At 62.2% G+C, this 15,971-nt stretch overlaps 2 protein-coding genes across 5 annotated transcripts in view; both read left to right on the plus strand.

The window, feature by feature from the left end:
• The window catches only part of GAL3ST2 (galactose-3-O-sulfotransferase 2), a 34,714-nt gene extending 27,678 nt beyond the window's left edge, over positions 1 to 7,036 (plus strand). The window contains exons 3-4 of the mRNA XM_008999838.6: positions 2,258 to 2,513; positions 3,785 to 7,036. Coding sequence (XP_008998086.3) covers positions 2,258 to 2,513; positions 3,785 to 4,594 — 1,066 coding nt within the window. The 3' untranslated portion in view covers positions 4,595 to 7,036. The remainder of the gene's footprint in view (positions 1 to 2,257; positions 2,514 to 3,784) is intronic.
• A 2,278-nt stretch (positions 7,037 to 9,314) lies between these two features.
• Positions 9,315 to 14,888, plus strand: NEU4 (neuraminidase 4). Of its 4 annotated transcripts, none has more exons than XM_035306390.3 (4): positions 9,315 to 9,380; positions 11,964 to 12,167; positions 12,339 to 12,594; positions 13,414 to 14,888. In XM_035306390.3, the coding sequence occupies exons 1-4, from the start codon at positions 9,348 to 9,350 to the stop codon at positions 14,394 to 14,396; spliced, it is 1,476 nt and encodes a 491-aa protein (XP_035162281.3). In that variant the 5' UTR covers positions 9,315 to 9,347; the 3' UTR covers positions 14,397 to 14,888. The 4 variants fall into 4 exon arrangements, with proteins under 4 accessions (XP_035162281.3, XP_035162284.3, XP_035162285.3 ...); XM_035306393.3 differs by lacking the exon at positions 9,315 to 9,380 and adding an exon at positions 10,683 to 11,143; XM_035306394.3 differs by lacking the exon at positions 9,315 to 9,380 and adding an exon at positions 10,683 to 10,888.
• Positions 14,889 to 15,971: the final 1,083 nt, after the last annotated feature.

A 15,971-nucleotide genomic window follows, 5' to 3' on the forward strand; every position in this document is an offset into this window, starting at 1 on the left:
GTGGGAGTCATGAGGGGGTCCCAGGAGTGGGCCCAGCATCCACTCCAGTCCCACATCTAGCTGCTTTCTCAGCTTTGGAGTCCTTCCTTTTCCTGGTGTGAAGGGACAGCCAAGAAGCAAGCACTGCATGTGAGGCTGAGGTCACAGAGCCAGCAGCACCAGCACCCTGAAGCCAGGGAGAAGGCTGGGGTGATGTGTGGGGCAGATGGTGTAGCCCCTGAGGGGCACAGTGATGGATCTGGGGACGCTGTCTCCATGGGGACCTCCGAGGCCGGGGCTGAGGGTCTCTACTAGGCTGGGGGCACAGTGATGGGTCTGGGGATGCTCAATGGGGGCCCCCAAGACCAGGACTGAGGGTCTTTGGGCTGGGGACAGTGACAGGTAGTATTGGTTTGGATTCCAGGGTTGGGGGTGACAACTAAAGAATCATGACATCTATCAATTTGGAGAGGGGACTTTGTTTCTCATAAAGTGCAGGCATCCCCCAGGCTGGGAGCACAGCAGCTGACACAGACTGTGGGTGGATACTTCACAGGGGTGGGGGTGGACAGGACAGGGGCTTACTCTGAACACCTTGGCCAAGTACATGTTCAGCAGGTGACAGGAGGAGCCACTTCTTCCCTGATGCACTTGCCCTGAACAAACATGCATGGCACATGTGACCCACGTTCACCTTGGGGTGGAGAATTCACATCAAACCGCGTTACAATTAGGCCCTGCAGGTCACAGGTGAAGCGGGGATGGGAGGCCCTAGATGCGCAGCCTCTGTAAACCGCCAGAACCAGTCCGGGCCAGGGGTCCTTGCTCAGGAGGCAGCTGCTGAAATGAGGCTCCTGTCCCAGTGCAGCTGCGGCTGTGGCCAGTGGAGCAGGGGTCAGTGAGGCGTGTCTGGCAGGGGCTGAGCTGCACCTGGTTTCACGTTGTTCATCTGGAGGCCAGTATTTGGCTGCCAGAGAAAAAGAGAAGCCTGTGGCAGGGAGAACTTGGTTTCTGCTTTAAGTGCAGCGTGCATGACGAAGCCCCTGCCTGGCGTGGCCTTGGATCCTGTTGAGGATTTGGTGTCTTATGGCCACAGTCGGTTCTGCCAGGCTATGGTCTCTTTTTGCTAAAAAAATATCTTTTTAGGCCTGGCGCGGTGGCTCACGCCTGTAATCCCAGCACTTTGGGAGGCCGAGGCGGGTGGATCACGAGGTCAAGAGATTGAGACCATCCTGGTCAACATGGTGAAACCCCGTCTCTACTAAAAATACAAAAAATTAGCTGGGCACAGTGGCTCGTGCCTGTAATCCCAGCTACTCAGGAGGCTGAGGCAGGAGAATTGCCTGAATCCAGGAGGCGAAGGTTGTGGTGAGCGGAGATCGCGCCATTGCACTCCAGCCTGGGTAACAAGAGCAAAACTCCATCTCAAAAAAAAAAAAAACTTTTTAAAAACTTTAAGTTCTGGGATCCATGTGCAGAACGTGCAGGTTTGTTACATAGATATACATGTGCCATGGTGATTTATTGCACCCATTAACCCGTCATCTAGGTTTTAAGCCCCGCATGCATTAGGTGTTTGTTTTAATGCTCTCCCTCCCCTTTCCGCACCTCCCCTGACAGGCCCCAGTGTGTGCTGTTCCCCTCCCTGTGTCCGTGTATTCTAATTGTTCAATTCCCATTTATGAGTGAGAACAGTGTTTGGTTTTCTGTTCCTGTGTTAGTTTGCTGAGGATGATGGTTTCCAGCGTCATCCATGTCTCTGCAAAGGACAAGAACTCATTCTTGTTTATGGCTGCATAGTATTCCATGATGTCTATGTACCACATTTTCTTTATGGTCTCTGTTTAAACATTCATGCTGGGCAGTTGCTGTGTCTAAACCGCAGAGGGGAGAGGGTGTGATGAGGTGTCTGACCTCCCATCGCATCACTGCTGGGAACTCAGTTTTAAGGTGTGTCTGGGGCCCCCTTGGCCAATAGGGGGTTCTTTAGTCAGTTGTGGGGGACATTAGGGTTTTTAGTTCTCAGGGGCACAGGGTTGGGGAAGCATGGTTATGGGAGACAGCTGGGGGAGTGTATGTTCAGGCCACCAGACGGGAGGCTGTGGAGTGGGGCAAGGGTTGGGGCCATGGGTTGGTGCTTACCAGTGGGCCCCCGGTCCAGAGTTGGGGGACTCAGGTTGGAAGGTCTCTCTTTGGGGTTGTCGGGCCAGGGGTCACTGTTGGGCATGGGTCGGAGCATCTGCACCCTTGCTGATGTGGTGTGTGCCCTCCCTCCCAGCCTGTTTGAGGGTCAGGCCAAGGGGCCGCCCGTCACCAACATCATGTTCCTGAAGACGCACAAGACGGCCAGCAGCACAGTGCTCAACATCCTCTACCGCTTCGCGGAGATCCACAACCTCTCCGTGGCGCTGCCCACCGGCTGGCACGTCCACCTCGGCTACCCCTGGCTCTTCCTGGCGCGCTACGTGGAAGGTGTAGGGTCGCAGCAGCAATTCAACATCATGTGCAACCACCTGAGGTTCAACCTGCCTGAGGTGGGCCTGCGGGGGAGGAAGGCGGGCCCTGCGGGGAGGAGGGCGGGCAGCGGTCTTGACTGTGGTTGTGGGGTCCGGTGGTGTAGCCGGGAGGCTGGAGGGAAGGGGTGTAAGGCTTGGGGGCGGGGCATGCAGAGAGGAATGGGGAGGGCCTGGACCGCAAGCCCAGCTGAGCCAATCCCCGCCCCTTCAGGCGGTCAGTCGCCTGCAGTTGCTCCTGGAATGAGACCTAGAGCCCCACAGCCCTGCCCAAGGGCATCCCCAGCGCCTTCCTTCTCTGGCCCCCTCTGCTTCTGCACAGGCCCAGCTCTCCCCACCCTATGACCTTCACGCCTGTGGTTGCAGGCCCCGCTCCAGTCCCTGGGTTCTTAGCATAGAGCTGGCCTTCCCCCAGGCCGTCCCTGACCTTCCTTACAAAGGAAGCAGGGCAGGGAGTGTGAGTGGGAGGGCTGTGGGAAGGCATGGGTGTTTTAGGGTCACTCTAGTGCTCTGTGGCAAATGGCCAGCAGGGGCTAGGTGGCCAGGCGCGGCCAGAGGAAGACCAGGTGGTGACGGGCAGAGCCGGGCAGCTTGGGTGTGCTGTGGGGTGGGGGCCTAGGGGCAGAGGGAAGAGGGGGGCCGGGAGGAGGGGAAAGGAAGAAGGTAGGCCTCCCATCAAGCGGGGTTTCTGAGGGTGGAGAAGCAGACCGTGTCGTTGGGCGTGAGTTTTTGCATGACTTTACTTTCTGTGGGTGGCGTGTGAACTCCGGGACCTCTGAGGGGCACAAGAGAAGGCAAGTCCAGACCCACCCTGCGGGGAACCTGAGTCACCGGGCTTCTCCGGGCCTCACTTTCCTTGTCTGTTAGGTGGGTGTCACCCTGGCCTGTGGGCAGCTGGTGGAGTGCTGAAGGTCCCCTGTGCCAGGGGTCCGTGGAGGGCCATCGTGCGGTGTCTGTGCCCCATGGCATCCCACCCGTTGAGGCCTCTGGGTTGCCGCCAGGTGCCAATGGGAGCTCCCTCTCCCGCCTCCCGCCTCCTGCTCTGGCCGCGGCCTCCTCCTCCTGAGGCCCCTTCCTGGGCACCCAGGCACCAGTGACTGGGCTGCAGGGCCTGCATGTGGCCCTGGGTCTGCTTCCGGAGCTGCCGCACGAGGAGGCGCCCGGTCCAGGTCCCTCCGATGTGAGGATGGGGGCGCTGCTTGGGCGATGTGGCTAGGGCGCGCCTCCTCCCCTCGGGTGGGCCACCCTGCTCCAGCCCGGGGTCTGCAGCCCGCCTCTCGGTCCCCACGCAGGTGCAGAAAGTCATGCCCAACGACACCTTCTACTTCTCCATCCTGAGAAACCCCGTGTTCCAGCTGGAGTCCTCCTTCATCTACTACAAAACCTATGCGCCCGCCTTCCGGGGCGCCCCGAGCCTGGACGCGTTCCTGGCCTCGCCGCGGACGTTCTACAACGACAGCCAGCTCCTCAGGAACGTCTACGCCAGGAACAACATGTGGTTCGACTTCGGCTTCGACCCCAACGCGCCGGTCGAGGAGGGCTACGTGCGCGCGCGCATCGCGGAGGTGGAGCGGCGCTTCCAGCTGGTGCTCATTGCCGAGCACTTCGACGAGTCCCTGGTGCTGCTGCGGCGCCGGCTGCGCTGGGCGCTGGACGACGTGGTCGCCTTCAGGCTCAACTCCCGCAGCGCGCGCTCCGTGACCCGCCTGGCGCCCGAGACTCGGGAGCGCGCGCGGCGCTGGTGCGCGCTGGACTGGCGCCTGTACCAGCATTTCAACCGCAGCCTCTGGGGGCAGCTGCGCGCCGAGCTGGGTCCACGGCGGCTGCGCGGGGAGGTGGCGCGGCTCCGGGCTCGGAGGCGCGAACTCGCGGCCCTGTGCCTGCAGGACGCCGGCGCGCCCCAGAACCGGACGCAGATCCACGACCCGGGCCTGCGCCCCTACCAGTCAGGCGCGGCCGACATCCTGGGCTACAACCTCAGGCCAGGCCTGGACAACCAGACGCGGCGTGTGTGTCAGCGGATGGTGACGCCCGAGCTCCAGTACATGGCCCACCTGTACTCCCTGCAGTTCCCGGAGAAGCCCCCGAAGAACATCCCGTAGATGGTGGAGGGGGGAGTGTACAGGGGGCGGGGGCCGGGGCCTCCCGCCGACACCAGCCCCTCTCTCCACAGTTGGGAAACCCAGGCCCGCCGGCCCCTGCTCTAAAATGAAGAGGGCGGAGACCCCAGTGAAGAGCCGCCCCCCCCCCACCACCTCTGCCATCCGCCCAGATCCCTCCCAGAGAGGGCCCTGAGCCCTGGTGGAAGCCCCACCTAGTCTGCAGCTGTGCCTCAGTTCACCGAATAGAACTGAACACGAGGCGGGAGGAGTGATGGATGCTTGACCACAGGCCAGCACGCTGCCGGGCAGAACCCCATGCCCATGACCCCGGGTCTCCCGAGGTTCCTGGCACTGGGGCTGTGGGTTCTCGGAGGAACTCAGAGTGTCTCCCCTGGATTTCTCAGCCCTGGCAACAGGGTGCTGGTCCCAGAGACATGCGCAGGTACAGGCAGTGCCACAAAGACCCCAGGCTCAGCCCTGCAGCCAGTGATGGGGGAGCTGAGTGGAAACAGCTCCCATCTTTGGCTATAGGAGGTTTACTTCTGATGGAAGGACGTTTTCTACAGAGAGATGGAACAGTTGCTCAAAAGACAGGGGTCCACGTCGAACTCAACTCCACGGCCTCTGCTGTCAGGCAGAAATGCTGGCGGAGGAGAGGACATCTCACTCACCAAATGAGGTGGGAGTGGTTGGGGCTCCACACACCCATGGTTGCCTTGGAGGTGGTGTCGGGTGTGGTGCCAGAGGGCAGCTGTGGGCACCGTCTTTGTCATTCATTTGGAGGGGCAGAGCCTCCCTGCCTGGCAGGACGTGATCCTGGCTGCCGGGACAGGGGACGGTTAACCGGTAAAGGGGTGCACACATGTGGACAAGCCAGTGCCTGGGGCACCCAGGAAATGTACCTACCTGGCAGCACGTTCGGAAGGCCACCCTCCCTCCCTCAGCCTAGGGATCCCTGCAGGCCACCCTCCCCCACTCAGCCCAGGGACCCCTGCAGGCCACCCTCCCCCACTCAGCCCAGGGACCCCTGCAGGCCACCCTCCCCCACTCAGCCCAGGGACCCCTGCAGCTACCCTCCCCCACTCAGCCCAGGGACCCCTGCAAGCCACCTTCCCCCCATCAGCCCAGGGACCCCTGCAGGCCACCCTCCCCCCATCAGCCCAGGGACCCCTGCCGGCCACCCTCCCTCTCTCAGCCCAGGGACCCCTGCAGGCCACCCCCCACACTCAGCCCAGGGACCCCTGCAGGCCCCTCCCCCACACTCAGCCCAGGGACCCCTGCAGGCCACCCTCCCCCACTCAGCCCAGGGACCCCTACAGGCCCCCTTCCCCACTCAGCCCAGGGACCCCTACAGGCCACCCTCCCCCACTCAGCCCAGGGACCCCTGCAGGCCACTTTCCCCCCATCAGCCCAAGGACCCCTGCAGGCCACCCTCCCCCCATCAGCCCAGGGACCCCTGCCGGCCACCATCCCTCTCTCAGCTTAGGGACCCCTGCAGGCCACCCTCCCCCACTCAGCCCAGGGACCCCTGCAGGCCACCCCCCCCACTCAGCCCAGCAACCCCTGCAGGCCACCCTCCCCCACTCAGCCCAGGGACCCCCTGCAGGCCACCCTCCCCATCAGCCCAGGGACCTCCGCAGGCCACCCTCTCCCACAGCCCAGGGACCCCTGCAGGCCACCCTCCCCATCAGCCCAGGGACCTCCGCAGGCTACCCTCCCCCACTCAGCCCAGGGACCCCTGCAGGCCACCCTCCCCATCAGCCCAGGGACCCCCTGCAGGCCACCCTCCCCATCAGCCCAGGGACCTCCGCAGGCCACCCTCCCCACCTCAGCCCAGGGACCCCCTGCAGGCCACTCTTCCTGGCTCAGCCCAGGAGGGCACAGTAGGGCATTCTGCCGGGTAATGGGAAAGCAGGCCTGGGATGAGCCCACCGGCCAATGACAGGAGTCCCGAAAGACAGAAGAGACCACAAATGAGAAGTCAGGTCACACAGATAGCAAAACATTCCCGGCCAAACCCAGGGCAGGGCTGCTTATTCCAGAGGTCCAGCGAGGAAATGCAGATGAACTGGGAGGAAGAGTGTTTATTTCCATATCTGGTTACAAGGAGAAGGCCTGGGAACGATCGCCAGACCAACTCCAGGTTACAGAGTTTTTCCAGCGCTTACATACCTTCTAAGCTATAGGTCTACGTGTAAGCCTGCATTTGCCTAAAGACTGTGGTTCAATTCTTCCCTTCTATAACTGAGCCTGAGTCCTGAAGTCCTTCCTCTGTAGCCTCAATTTACTTAATCTAAATAGGTCCAGGTGCCTGGGTATTACCCTTATCTTGTCTTCCGCTAAATCTTGGAGGTTTGGGGAGTTCCTTCCGACCCCAATAAACTTGTTTGTGGAGGCCTGGGGAGTTTTTTCAGACCCCCAATAAAAGTTGTTGAATCTTCAGTGGGTCCTGTTAAGAATTCCTCCGTTGTCTGATCATGCCTCACAGCCCAGAAAAGCCGGGCGCAAAACTCATGGTGGGCTTTTGTTACATCCTGGCCTTTGTACGAGGGCACTGGCTCTCTCAGCTTTTCACATTTAACTTAACCTCCAGTCAGTGTGCTGAAGCGGTTGTTACAGAGGCTTGCGCTAGTGAGACCTGGCCTGCCACAGACACGCATCCCTGAGTTGAAGAAAGACTCACAGTTTTCAGCATCCAGTTATTTATTCTCTGAGGATTAGGAAGAATCCTCCGGCCCCCTTGGCATACGTGGGCCCGTGACTGAGGGATGGTGGGATGGTGGGTGAGACCAGGATGAGGAGGTAAGGCTTCTGAGCCGAGCTCAGGTTGCCTCTGGGGAGGAGGAAGAGGGTTGGACATGGTGGCCGCTACGGTGGCAGCCCTGTCCTCAGGTGTGGACCCTGCCCTCAGCCCCACAGTCACCAAAGAAATGAAGTTCCAAGAGTGGGGCACCGTCATTTTGTCTCTGCCTTCAAGGTTGGCGGAACAGAAACTGGCCCTGTGATTTTGCATAGAAATTTGGGGGTAATTCTGGGGAAGTAAAACTGTATGTGGTTTCCAGCAGAGTTTTACAACAGCCTGTTCAGGGTGCGTGTTGAGAAGCGTTGGTTAAAATGCTGTCCGGAGAAGCGGGAACTCAGAGAGGCACGTCCCGGCATCGGTGTGAAGCTGGGGTCAGTGTGGGTCCTCGGCTGCCAGAGCTCCCCCAGGGAGCTTCTCCCAGTGGCTTTCACCCCACAGGGACAGAGCCTCAGATGTGCCCAGGGACCTCTGAGCAGCCGTGGGCCACAGGGTGACGACTGGGGGTACCTATGGCTGGCACATGCCCCGGGTCGACTTGTCCAGGCAGGGTGCCCAGGGGAAGTGGGTGATGCCTGAGGGAAGATCCGATTTTTCCAGAGAAGCTGGAAACACACTTTTCTGTGAAATCTCTAGGTTGAAAAAAGCTGGCTTGAAAAGCCTCAAGCAGAGGGGGTGAGGTCTGCCCCTCACTCCCGCTCTGTGGGCACAGCCTGGTTAAACAGCCCTGCTCCAGACCCTGCCTCTGTCTCCGGGTGGCTGAGGAGGGGCCTTTGCCAGATGATGTGGGGGATTGCAGGCCCCATTTCCCTGTGAGCCTGGGTGCTTAGGGGCGGCCCTGTCAGACTTCACCAGTCTTGGGGACAGGAAAAGGGAGATGGCTGCCTGGTTCTGGTTGGGGTGGGGCTTCTGAGAGGCGGGGAGGTTGTCCCTTCCCACCCAGCTGCCCCTGCCCTAGGATTCTTGGCTGTGAGCAGGAGGGATGTGTGCAATGGCCGAGCTGCCTGCACTCCATACACCTCTCCTGGCCCACGGGGGCCATGCAGGAGATTCGGGAGGACCTGGGGCCCACCCTGCCACTTCCCTCTCTCCCATATCCTCCCTGGCCCTCTCCCAGCTCCCCCCAGTAAATCCCCTCAGGCCCCCAGGACCTGGAGGGATGACAGGTTTCTCATTTCAGCTTGGAAACCACGTGACCTCCTGCTGTCCCTCAGCCTGTCTCCCACCACAGCCCCCGAGGTTTCAGAAGTGGCCAAGGACGCCCTTCACAGGGGATGGAGGGACAGTGCAGAGGGAGGGTGTTCAGGGCCCAGGGAGCCCCCGGAGGCTGCCTCCCTCAGAGTGCACCAGGACTCGTGGCCTTCTCTGAGATTCTGGCCTGGGCAGCAGTCACGTGAGCATCAAGTTACCAAGGCTGCCTAGAAAATGGCAGCCTGGGTCGGGAAAGAATGGGGCTGGCAGGAGTCCTGTGGGGGTGGTTGTGCTGGGGAGGGGTCACCTGGGCCCTGAGAGGCACAGGACGTTGGGGCGGGGTGTTGGCCTGCCAGGAGCGTGGCTGCAGAGCTGGGGCCCAGCGAGGTGTGTCCTGCGCTTCAAGGGCTGTGCTGTGCCAAGGGAGGCCCTGCACTTGGAGTCCCCCTTCCCCGCTGCGCCTCTGGAGCTACAGAACCTGTGTCCCTGGGAGGCCAACTCTGGCCCCACAGCTGGGCCTATCTCAGCATGGCCCTTGTTAGAGAGCGAGCCCTGGGTCCTAGGCACCTGTGCTGGCTCCGGTGTCTGTGTGGCTCCTGGGTGCCCATCTGCACCTGTGCCTCTGCTCTGGGCTTCAGTGGAGCCATGCCACGTGGGAGGCTCCAGGGTCCTGACGTCGCCCTGGGGCGTGGCCAGCTCCCTGGCCTGCCGCCTGCACAGTGGGTCCTTGTCTCTGCTCTGGGCCAGGCAAGGCGGCCACCCATGATGAGCTCTGCGGCCTTGCCGAGGTGGCCGGTGAGTCCCCGTCCTGTGCATTCCCCGTGCCCTGACCCTCTACCTTGTTGCTCGGGGCCAGGACCCTCCTCAGGCACCCACCCCGCTGGCTGCCCCCTCTGTCTGTGGTTGTTGGACGAGTCCTCTTGTCAGGCCCTGGGTGGCTCCTCACCTCTCAAACGGGTCGGGCTGCATGGATCCCAAGGGGCCCTACAGCAAGAGTCCCAAACGTGTCTCCGAACGGAGCAGTTTCTTGGCCCACAGGATGGGTGTGACACTGAGGGATCCTGGGGGCAGATTCAGGGCGTGGCATGGAGACAGACCAGTTGTGAGGGGCCCAATGCAGGGGCTGCCCCAGACCACAGGGTCTTTCTGCGGCTGGGCTGGCCGGGGACACTGCACCAGGTGAAGGGTCTGTGGTTGGAGTCTTTGCCCTGGCCAGGGCACAGGATGCTCACAGTACAGGCTGAGGGTCAGAGCTGCCCGAGGGCCCCCTGCTGAGATTCTGTGCAAAGGGCCTCATGCCTGACGTGGTGCCTGTGAAGCCCCTCGCTGAGGTGGTCCTACTCTGCATCTGAGCGGTCCCACGACAAGAAGTGCTGACCCCAGAAGGTGTGTGCAGAGGGCCCGGGCTGACCTCAGGGCTCTGGGGGGGCCCCACAGGACTGGCTGCCAGGGGTGGGGTGTCTGATGGTTGCCTGTTGAGCCAGAGTGACCCCATACAACCTGTGTAGGGGTCCAGGGGCCAGAAGGCCAGGTTTTCCTGGAGGTCTCATCTCCCTTGGGCCTCAGTTTCCCCTTCTGTGACTCCACACCCCCGAGGAGGGCCCTGTCAGGGAGGGCAGGGGCACTGGTTAATGTCAGGACACAGCTGTCCCAATGAAGACAAACCCCTGGAATGTGCTGAGCTGGCCACATTGAGCAGGCTGGCCTCTGAGATGGAGGAGCCCCTGAGGACACAGAGGCTCTGTGGAACCCAGGCCCTGGCCATGGCAAGGATACCCCAAACCACATGTGTGGCAGCCCCATCCCCTCTGTGGGCCTCAGTTTCCCCTCTGCGCAACAACGGGAGTGACCAGCTGTTCTTGGAGCCTCCTTCGCTCCCTCTCTGTCCCCAGGGTGGGCCGGGCCTCAGATCTGCAGGGGTGCTGCAGCTGCTCCTGTGGTCCAGGCCTCGGGGAGTGAGCCAAGTGTGGAGAGAATGTCTTGCTTGTGCCTGCTCAGCCCAGAGGGACACGTGGCGTCTGCACCTGCTTCCCACTTGGCCACAATTGCCCTTTGAGAGCAGAGCCAGGGGCTTCTTGGGGACAGGAAGCTGCTCTCAGAAGCTGCAAGACTGGCGGTGGGGCGAGCGGCAGGAGAAGGCGGCTGGCCTCGCCCAGAGCCTTTGGGAACGGCGGCCTGGGGCAGAGGTGGCTGCAGGTGGCGGTGTCTGGGCTCAGGCGTTGGGGCAAGGCCTGCCCGGGTTTTGCCCGAGTGTTTCGCCTTTATCCCGGTCTCCATCTGTGGGTGCCACTGGACTCGTGAGTGTGCGTAGGTCCCGGTCGTAGCAGGCCATCTCCCGCCTCCCTCCTTCCCTTCGACTCCCATCCAGTGCCCCGTGTGCTTAGCCTGGGTGGCTGGCCGTGGCGCTGACCACTCCATGTCCTGCATGGTGGGCACCGGTGCTCCCACCTGTCTGCAACTTTGCCACCGCCCGGCACCAGGCTGTGTGTGCTTACACCCCGCTCGGCCTGCCTTTGTGTGACTCAGACCTAGAGGCCCCTGGGAAGTTCCTGCCTGCAGTGAGTAGACCCCATGTGTGCTCCCTAACCCAGGCCCTGCCCTTGTGGGTGCTGCTTGGGAGCAAACACCCAGAACGGCTGCCCGAGCCCCACTTAGCTTGGGGCTTCTGATTTGCAAAGGGGCTTCTCAGGTGCTCCTCGGGTCAGGGCTCTGCAGGCGGGGAGCACTAGGGGTGGGGTGAGGGCACTGTAGGGCTAGCTGCCTGTGGGCGGGGGTCCGGTTGCCCAGCGCCTGTCCCCTGCAGGATCCCTGGCTCTGGGCCACCGGATGAGGTTTAGGAAGTGGCAGCGGGTCCCCTATCCCCAGAGAGCCCCATGGCTCCCGAGGCTTCCTGTGGGCACACCTCTATGTCTCTGTTTGCAGTGGCCTCTATTTTGGGGACACGGAGCTCCTCCTTCGAGGTTTTGTGTCCTGATTAACCACATGCCCTCCTGCTGGGTGAATTCTGGATGACCCTGTATCCTGGGCACATGGCTCACAGGGTCCCTGGGGCTCTCCGGCCAGCCTCCCTTGTACCCCGGCCCCAACCATCCTGGCCAAGGGTCAGCTTCCAGAGCCGTGTTGAGAGGGGAAGGGGCTGATTCCACAGATATTTGGGGTGCAGTGGCTGTGAGGAGGGTGGGGGAGGGAATGCTCCAGATCTGGGGTGAGGGAGTCAGAAACAGGGCTGACCCCATGGTGGGTGCAGGAAGAGGCCGAGGTGTGGGAAGGGGCTGTGGCTGTCTGTACCTCCTGAGCCCCATCCCCAATCCAGATGGGGGCAAATGTGGGGCTCCCTGGGCCCATCTTGCTGACCTGTGGACCTGCTGTGACCGGCAGAGCATGGGGTCCCCTCGTACCCCTGCGAGGACAGTGCTCTTTGAGCGGGAGAGGACTGGCCTGACCTACCGCGTGCCCTCACTGCTCCCCGTGCCCCCCGGGCCCACCCTGCTGGCCTTTGTGGAGCAGCGGCTCAGCCCTGATGACGCCCATGCCCACCGCCTGGTGCTGAGGAGGGGCACACTGGCCCGGGGCTCCATGCAGGTGAGTGGCTGGGTTGGCTGGGGCTGCATTTCCCGGGGGGCGGGGGCGGCAGGCAGGTGGGTGGCCAAGGTGGAGATGAGCAAACCAGGCTCAGCTCTCCCAGGGTGCCCTGCAGGGGCTGCGCCCAGGTCCCTGGACATCCTGGCCAGCGGCACTTCCTTCTCTGGGCAGTGGGGCGCTCTGCACGTGCTGGGGACCGCGGCCCTGGAGGAGCACCGGTCCATGAACCCCTGCCCCGTGCATGACACTGGAACAGGCACCGTCTTCCTCTTCTTCATTGCGGTGCTGGGTCACACGCCCGAGGCCGTGCAGATTGCCACGGGCAGGAACGCCGCGCGCCTCTGCTGTGTGACCAGCCATGACGCAGGTCTCACATGGGGCAGTGCCCGGGACCTCACCGAGGAGGCCATTGGTGGTGCCGTGCAGGGTAGGTGGGCAGGGCAGGTGGGCAGTGCACCGGTCTGGGTCCCTATGATTGGCCACGGTCCACATGGGAGATTCCAGCTGGAAATTTCCATTCTGCCCACCCCTGCCCCTGCCTCCAACCACAAGGGGACCAACCATCCCTCTCCCCAGGACTGTCCTGCGTCCCCCCATCCCAGGCAAATGGGTATTGGTCGTCCCCCCAGCCACCGGGTGGACAGAAGCAGGAATGGCTGACGCAAGACTCTCATGGGCTGGACGCTGAGGTGTCTCTTAGCCCCCAAACCAACAGCCACCCCCACTTACCCTCTCTCCTTCCTCTTCACTCCCTTCTCACCCTGCCTGGAGCCTGGCCAGGCCTTGCCCACAGCTTTTCCTCCACCCTGTCCTCTGTGGCTACCTGACCCTGGCACGTGGGAACCACACCAGGGAGTGGAACAGACACATGGCTGACCCAGGGACTCTGCCGCAGGGCCTCACGCCCCCTGCTGCCCTCTGCTCTCTTTGTGGGCACCGCTCACCAGGCTCCCTGGGTGCTGTCCACCTGGGCTTGGGGCTGGCTGCCTGAGGAGCGGGGACTCATGCATTCCTGGGCACCGGCTGAGGGCTGTGAGAGGCTTGTCCAGCTTGGGAGGACTCAGGGCGGCTGGGATGAGTTGTGTGGAAGGGCGATTGGCAAGTGACCATCCTGACCTGAGGCACCAGACCCTCCTTCCCCTTCCTCCTGTGCCTCCCTCCATCCCCCCACCTCGGGTAACCAGCGGCCCCTCCCACCCCACCCTCCTCTCTCCAGCAGCCCCTCCACCCCCACTTCTCTCCACAGATTGGGCCACGTTTGCGGTGGGCCCAGGCCACGGCGTGCAGCTACCCTCAGGCCGCCTGCTGGTGCCCGCCTATACCTACCGCGTGGACCGCCGAGAGTGTTTTGGCAAGATCTGTCGGACCAGCCCCCACTCCTTCGCCTTCTACAGCGATGACCACGGCCGCACCTGGCGCTGTGGAGGCCTCGTGCCCAACCTGCGCTCAGGCGAGTGCCAGCTGGCGGCAGTGGACGGGGGGCAGGCTGGCAGCTTCCTCTACTGCAATGCCCGGAGCCCCCTGGGCAGCCGCGTGCAGGCGCTCAGCACCGATGAGGGCACCTCCTTCCTGCCCGCAGAGCGCGTGGCCACCCTGCCCGAGACCGCCTGGGGCTGCCAGGGCAGCATCGTGGGCTTCCTAGCCCCCACCCCCAGCAGGCCACGGGATGATGGATGGTCAACGGGCCCCGGGAGTGCCCCCCACCCTCCACGCCTCTGTCCTGGAGTCCGTGAACCCCCCGAAGAGGCTGCTGGAGACCCCCGTGGAGGCCAGGTGCCTGGAGGGCTCTCCAGCCATCCACAGCCTCAGGGGGACAGTCCCAGGCCTGGGGTCAGCAGAGATGTGGGGTCCTGGACCCTGGCGCCCACAGTGCCCTCTGCCACCGTGCCCCAGAGCCCCACATGGCTGCTGTACTCCCACCCCGTGGGCCGCAGGGCTCGGCTGAACATGGGCATCCGCCTGAGCCGGTCCCCACTGGACCCGAACAGCTGGACAGGGCCCTGGGTGATCTATGAGGGCCCCAGCGGCTACTCTGACCTGGCGTCCATTGGGCCGGCCCCTGGCGGGGGCCTGGTCTTTGCCTGCCTGTTTGAGAACGGGGCCAGGACCTCCTATGAGGAGATTTCCTTCTGCACATTCTCTCTGCATGATGTCCTAGAGAACGTGCCTGCTGGCCCCGAGCCACCCGTCCTTGGGGACAAGGCTTGGGGACGCTGCTGGCCCTCCTGACAGGCCTCCTGGCCATACCCATGCCCCTTGGGTGCCCGGGGAGGAGGGGTGGAATATGCTGGGGTGCCCCAGGATGGATGTGGGGGGTCCTGGGGAGGAGGGGTGGAATATGCTGTGGTGCCCCAGGATGGATGTGGGGGGTCCCGGGGAGGAGGAGTGGAATATGCTGGGGTGCCCCAGGATGGATGTGGGGGTTCCTGGGGAGGAAGGGTGGAATATTCAGGGGGGGCCCCAGGATGGATGTGGGGGGGTCTTAGTGGAGGACCCTGTGGATGAGGAACAAGTTGCTCCTCAGAGCTCTCAGGCAGGGGCTGCTCTTTAGGAAGGGGAACAGGGACTGGGCATGAACAGGGCAGGGTCGGGGCAGGAACTGGGCCCTGGGCGACACCCCACAGCTCCCTTCGAGGCCGCCAGGGCCGGGGCAGAACCTCAGGTCTGTAGCACTTGCCTACTGGTTACCTTCTGGCCAGAAATAAACGGATTGTGCTTGTGTCTGGGTGGACGTTTCTTTCCATTCCTTGTCAGGTTCAAGCCCTGGGGAGAGTAGCTCTGCTCTAGCCCACTTCTCTGACCCCCACTGCGAAATCTCGCTGCCTTCGAAAAATTCTGCTCCTAACTGTCCCAGAGCCAGCAGAGGGAGGGCAAGAGGGGAGGAAGCGGCGTCCGCCGTCAGCCTCCTGTGTTCGTGATTTGCCTGTGGTCTGCCCGGCTCTGAACTTCCTGCTGGAGGAGCAGGAGGCAGGGCCTCTCCCAGCAGAGCTGGACGCCAGGAGGGGGTCGCCTTCCAGGGTCAGCCCAGTGTCCCACTCCCCTGAGCCCACCCTGAGGGGCTTGGGCTCCACTGGGGCTGTTTCCCAGGGAAGCTCCTTTTTGTTTCTTCTCCTTTTAAAGTCTTCATTTCTGGTGATAAAAGTAACATATGCTCACTGCAGAAAATCTGGAAAATAGGCCGGGCACCATGGCTCATGCCTGTGATTTCAGCCCTTTGGGAGGCCAAGGCTGGTGGATCACCTGAGGTCAGGAGTTTGAGACCAGCCCGGCCAACATGGTGGAACCCCGTCTCTACTAAAAATACAAAGATTAACTGGGCGTGGTGGTGGGCACCTGTCATCCAGCTACTTGGGAGGCTGAGGCAGGAGAACCACTTGAACCTGGGAAGCAGAGGTTTTAGTGAGCCAAGATCACATGCTGGGTGCATTCCGTAATGCGTGTGTCCTGTGGGAATCTGGGGCATGTGTGGATTGTGTGCTGCACTCTAGCCTGGGCGACAGTGATACTCCGACTCAAAAAAAAAAAAAATCTGGAAAATGTAGAAAGCTATAAAGAAAAAAGAGAAGTGCGCCCCCTGAGCCCCTCTCCCCATGTTGCTTCCTTCTGGCTTCCTTTCAACCAGCCCTGCTCAGCCTGCTGCCAAGCCCATGGATGCCAGGCCAGCGGGTGGTGCATACCTTCTTCCCAGCCGTAAATTGTGTGTTATGGGCTCTCTTGTGTGTCTCTGGGTTTGGTCACTCCTTGGGCAGGATTTGGTGACCATTCCCAAGGGTGGGGACCCATAGCTAGCCCTCAGCAGTGCAG

This window comes from Callithrix jacchus, chromosome 6, assembly GCF_049354715.1.
Source record: "Callithrix jacchus isolate 240 chromosome 6, calJac240_pri, whole genome shotgun sequence".
NCBI classification, from domain to species: Eukaryota; Metazoa; Chordata; class Mammalia; order Primates; family Cebidae; genus Callithrix; species Callithrix jacchus.

What these genes read in the sequence shown, in the direction of transcription:
- NEU4 (XM_035306390.3), top strand. Translation starts at nt 9,348, where the DNA reads ATGATGAGCTCTGCGGCCTTGCCGAGGTGGCCG. An exon ending in CGGCCTTGCCGAGGTGGCCG is followed by an intron (nt 9,381 to 11,963) that starts GTGAGTCCCCGT and finishes TGTGACCGGCAG; the next exon opens with AGCATGGGGTCCCCTCGTAC. An exon ending in CATTGGTGGTGCCGTGCAGG is followed by an intron (nt 12,595 to 13,413) that starts GTAGGTGGGCAG and finishes TTCTCTCCACAG; the next exon opens with ATTGGGCCACGTTTGCGGTG.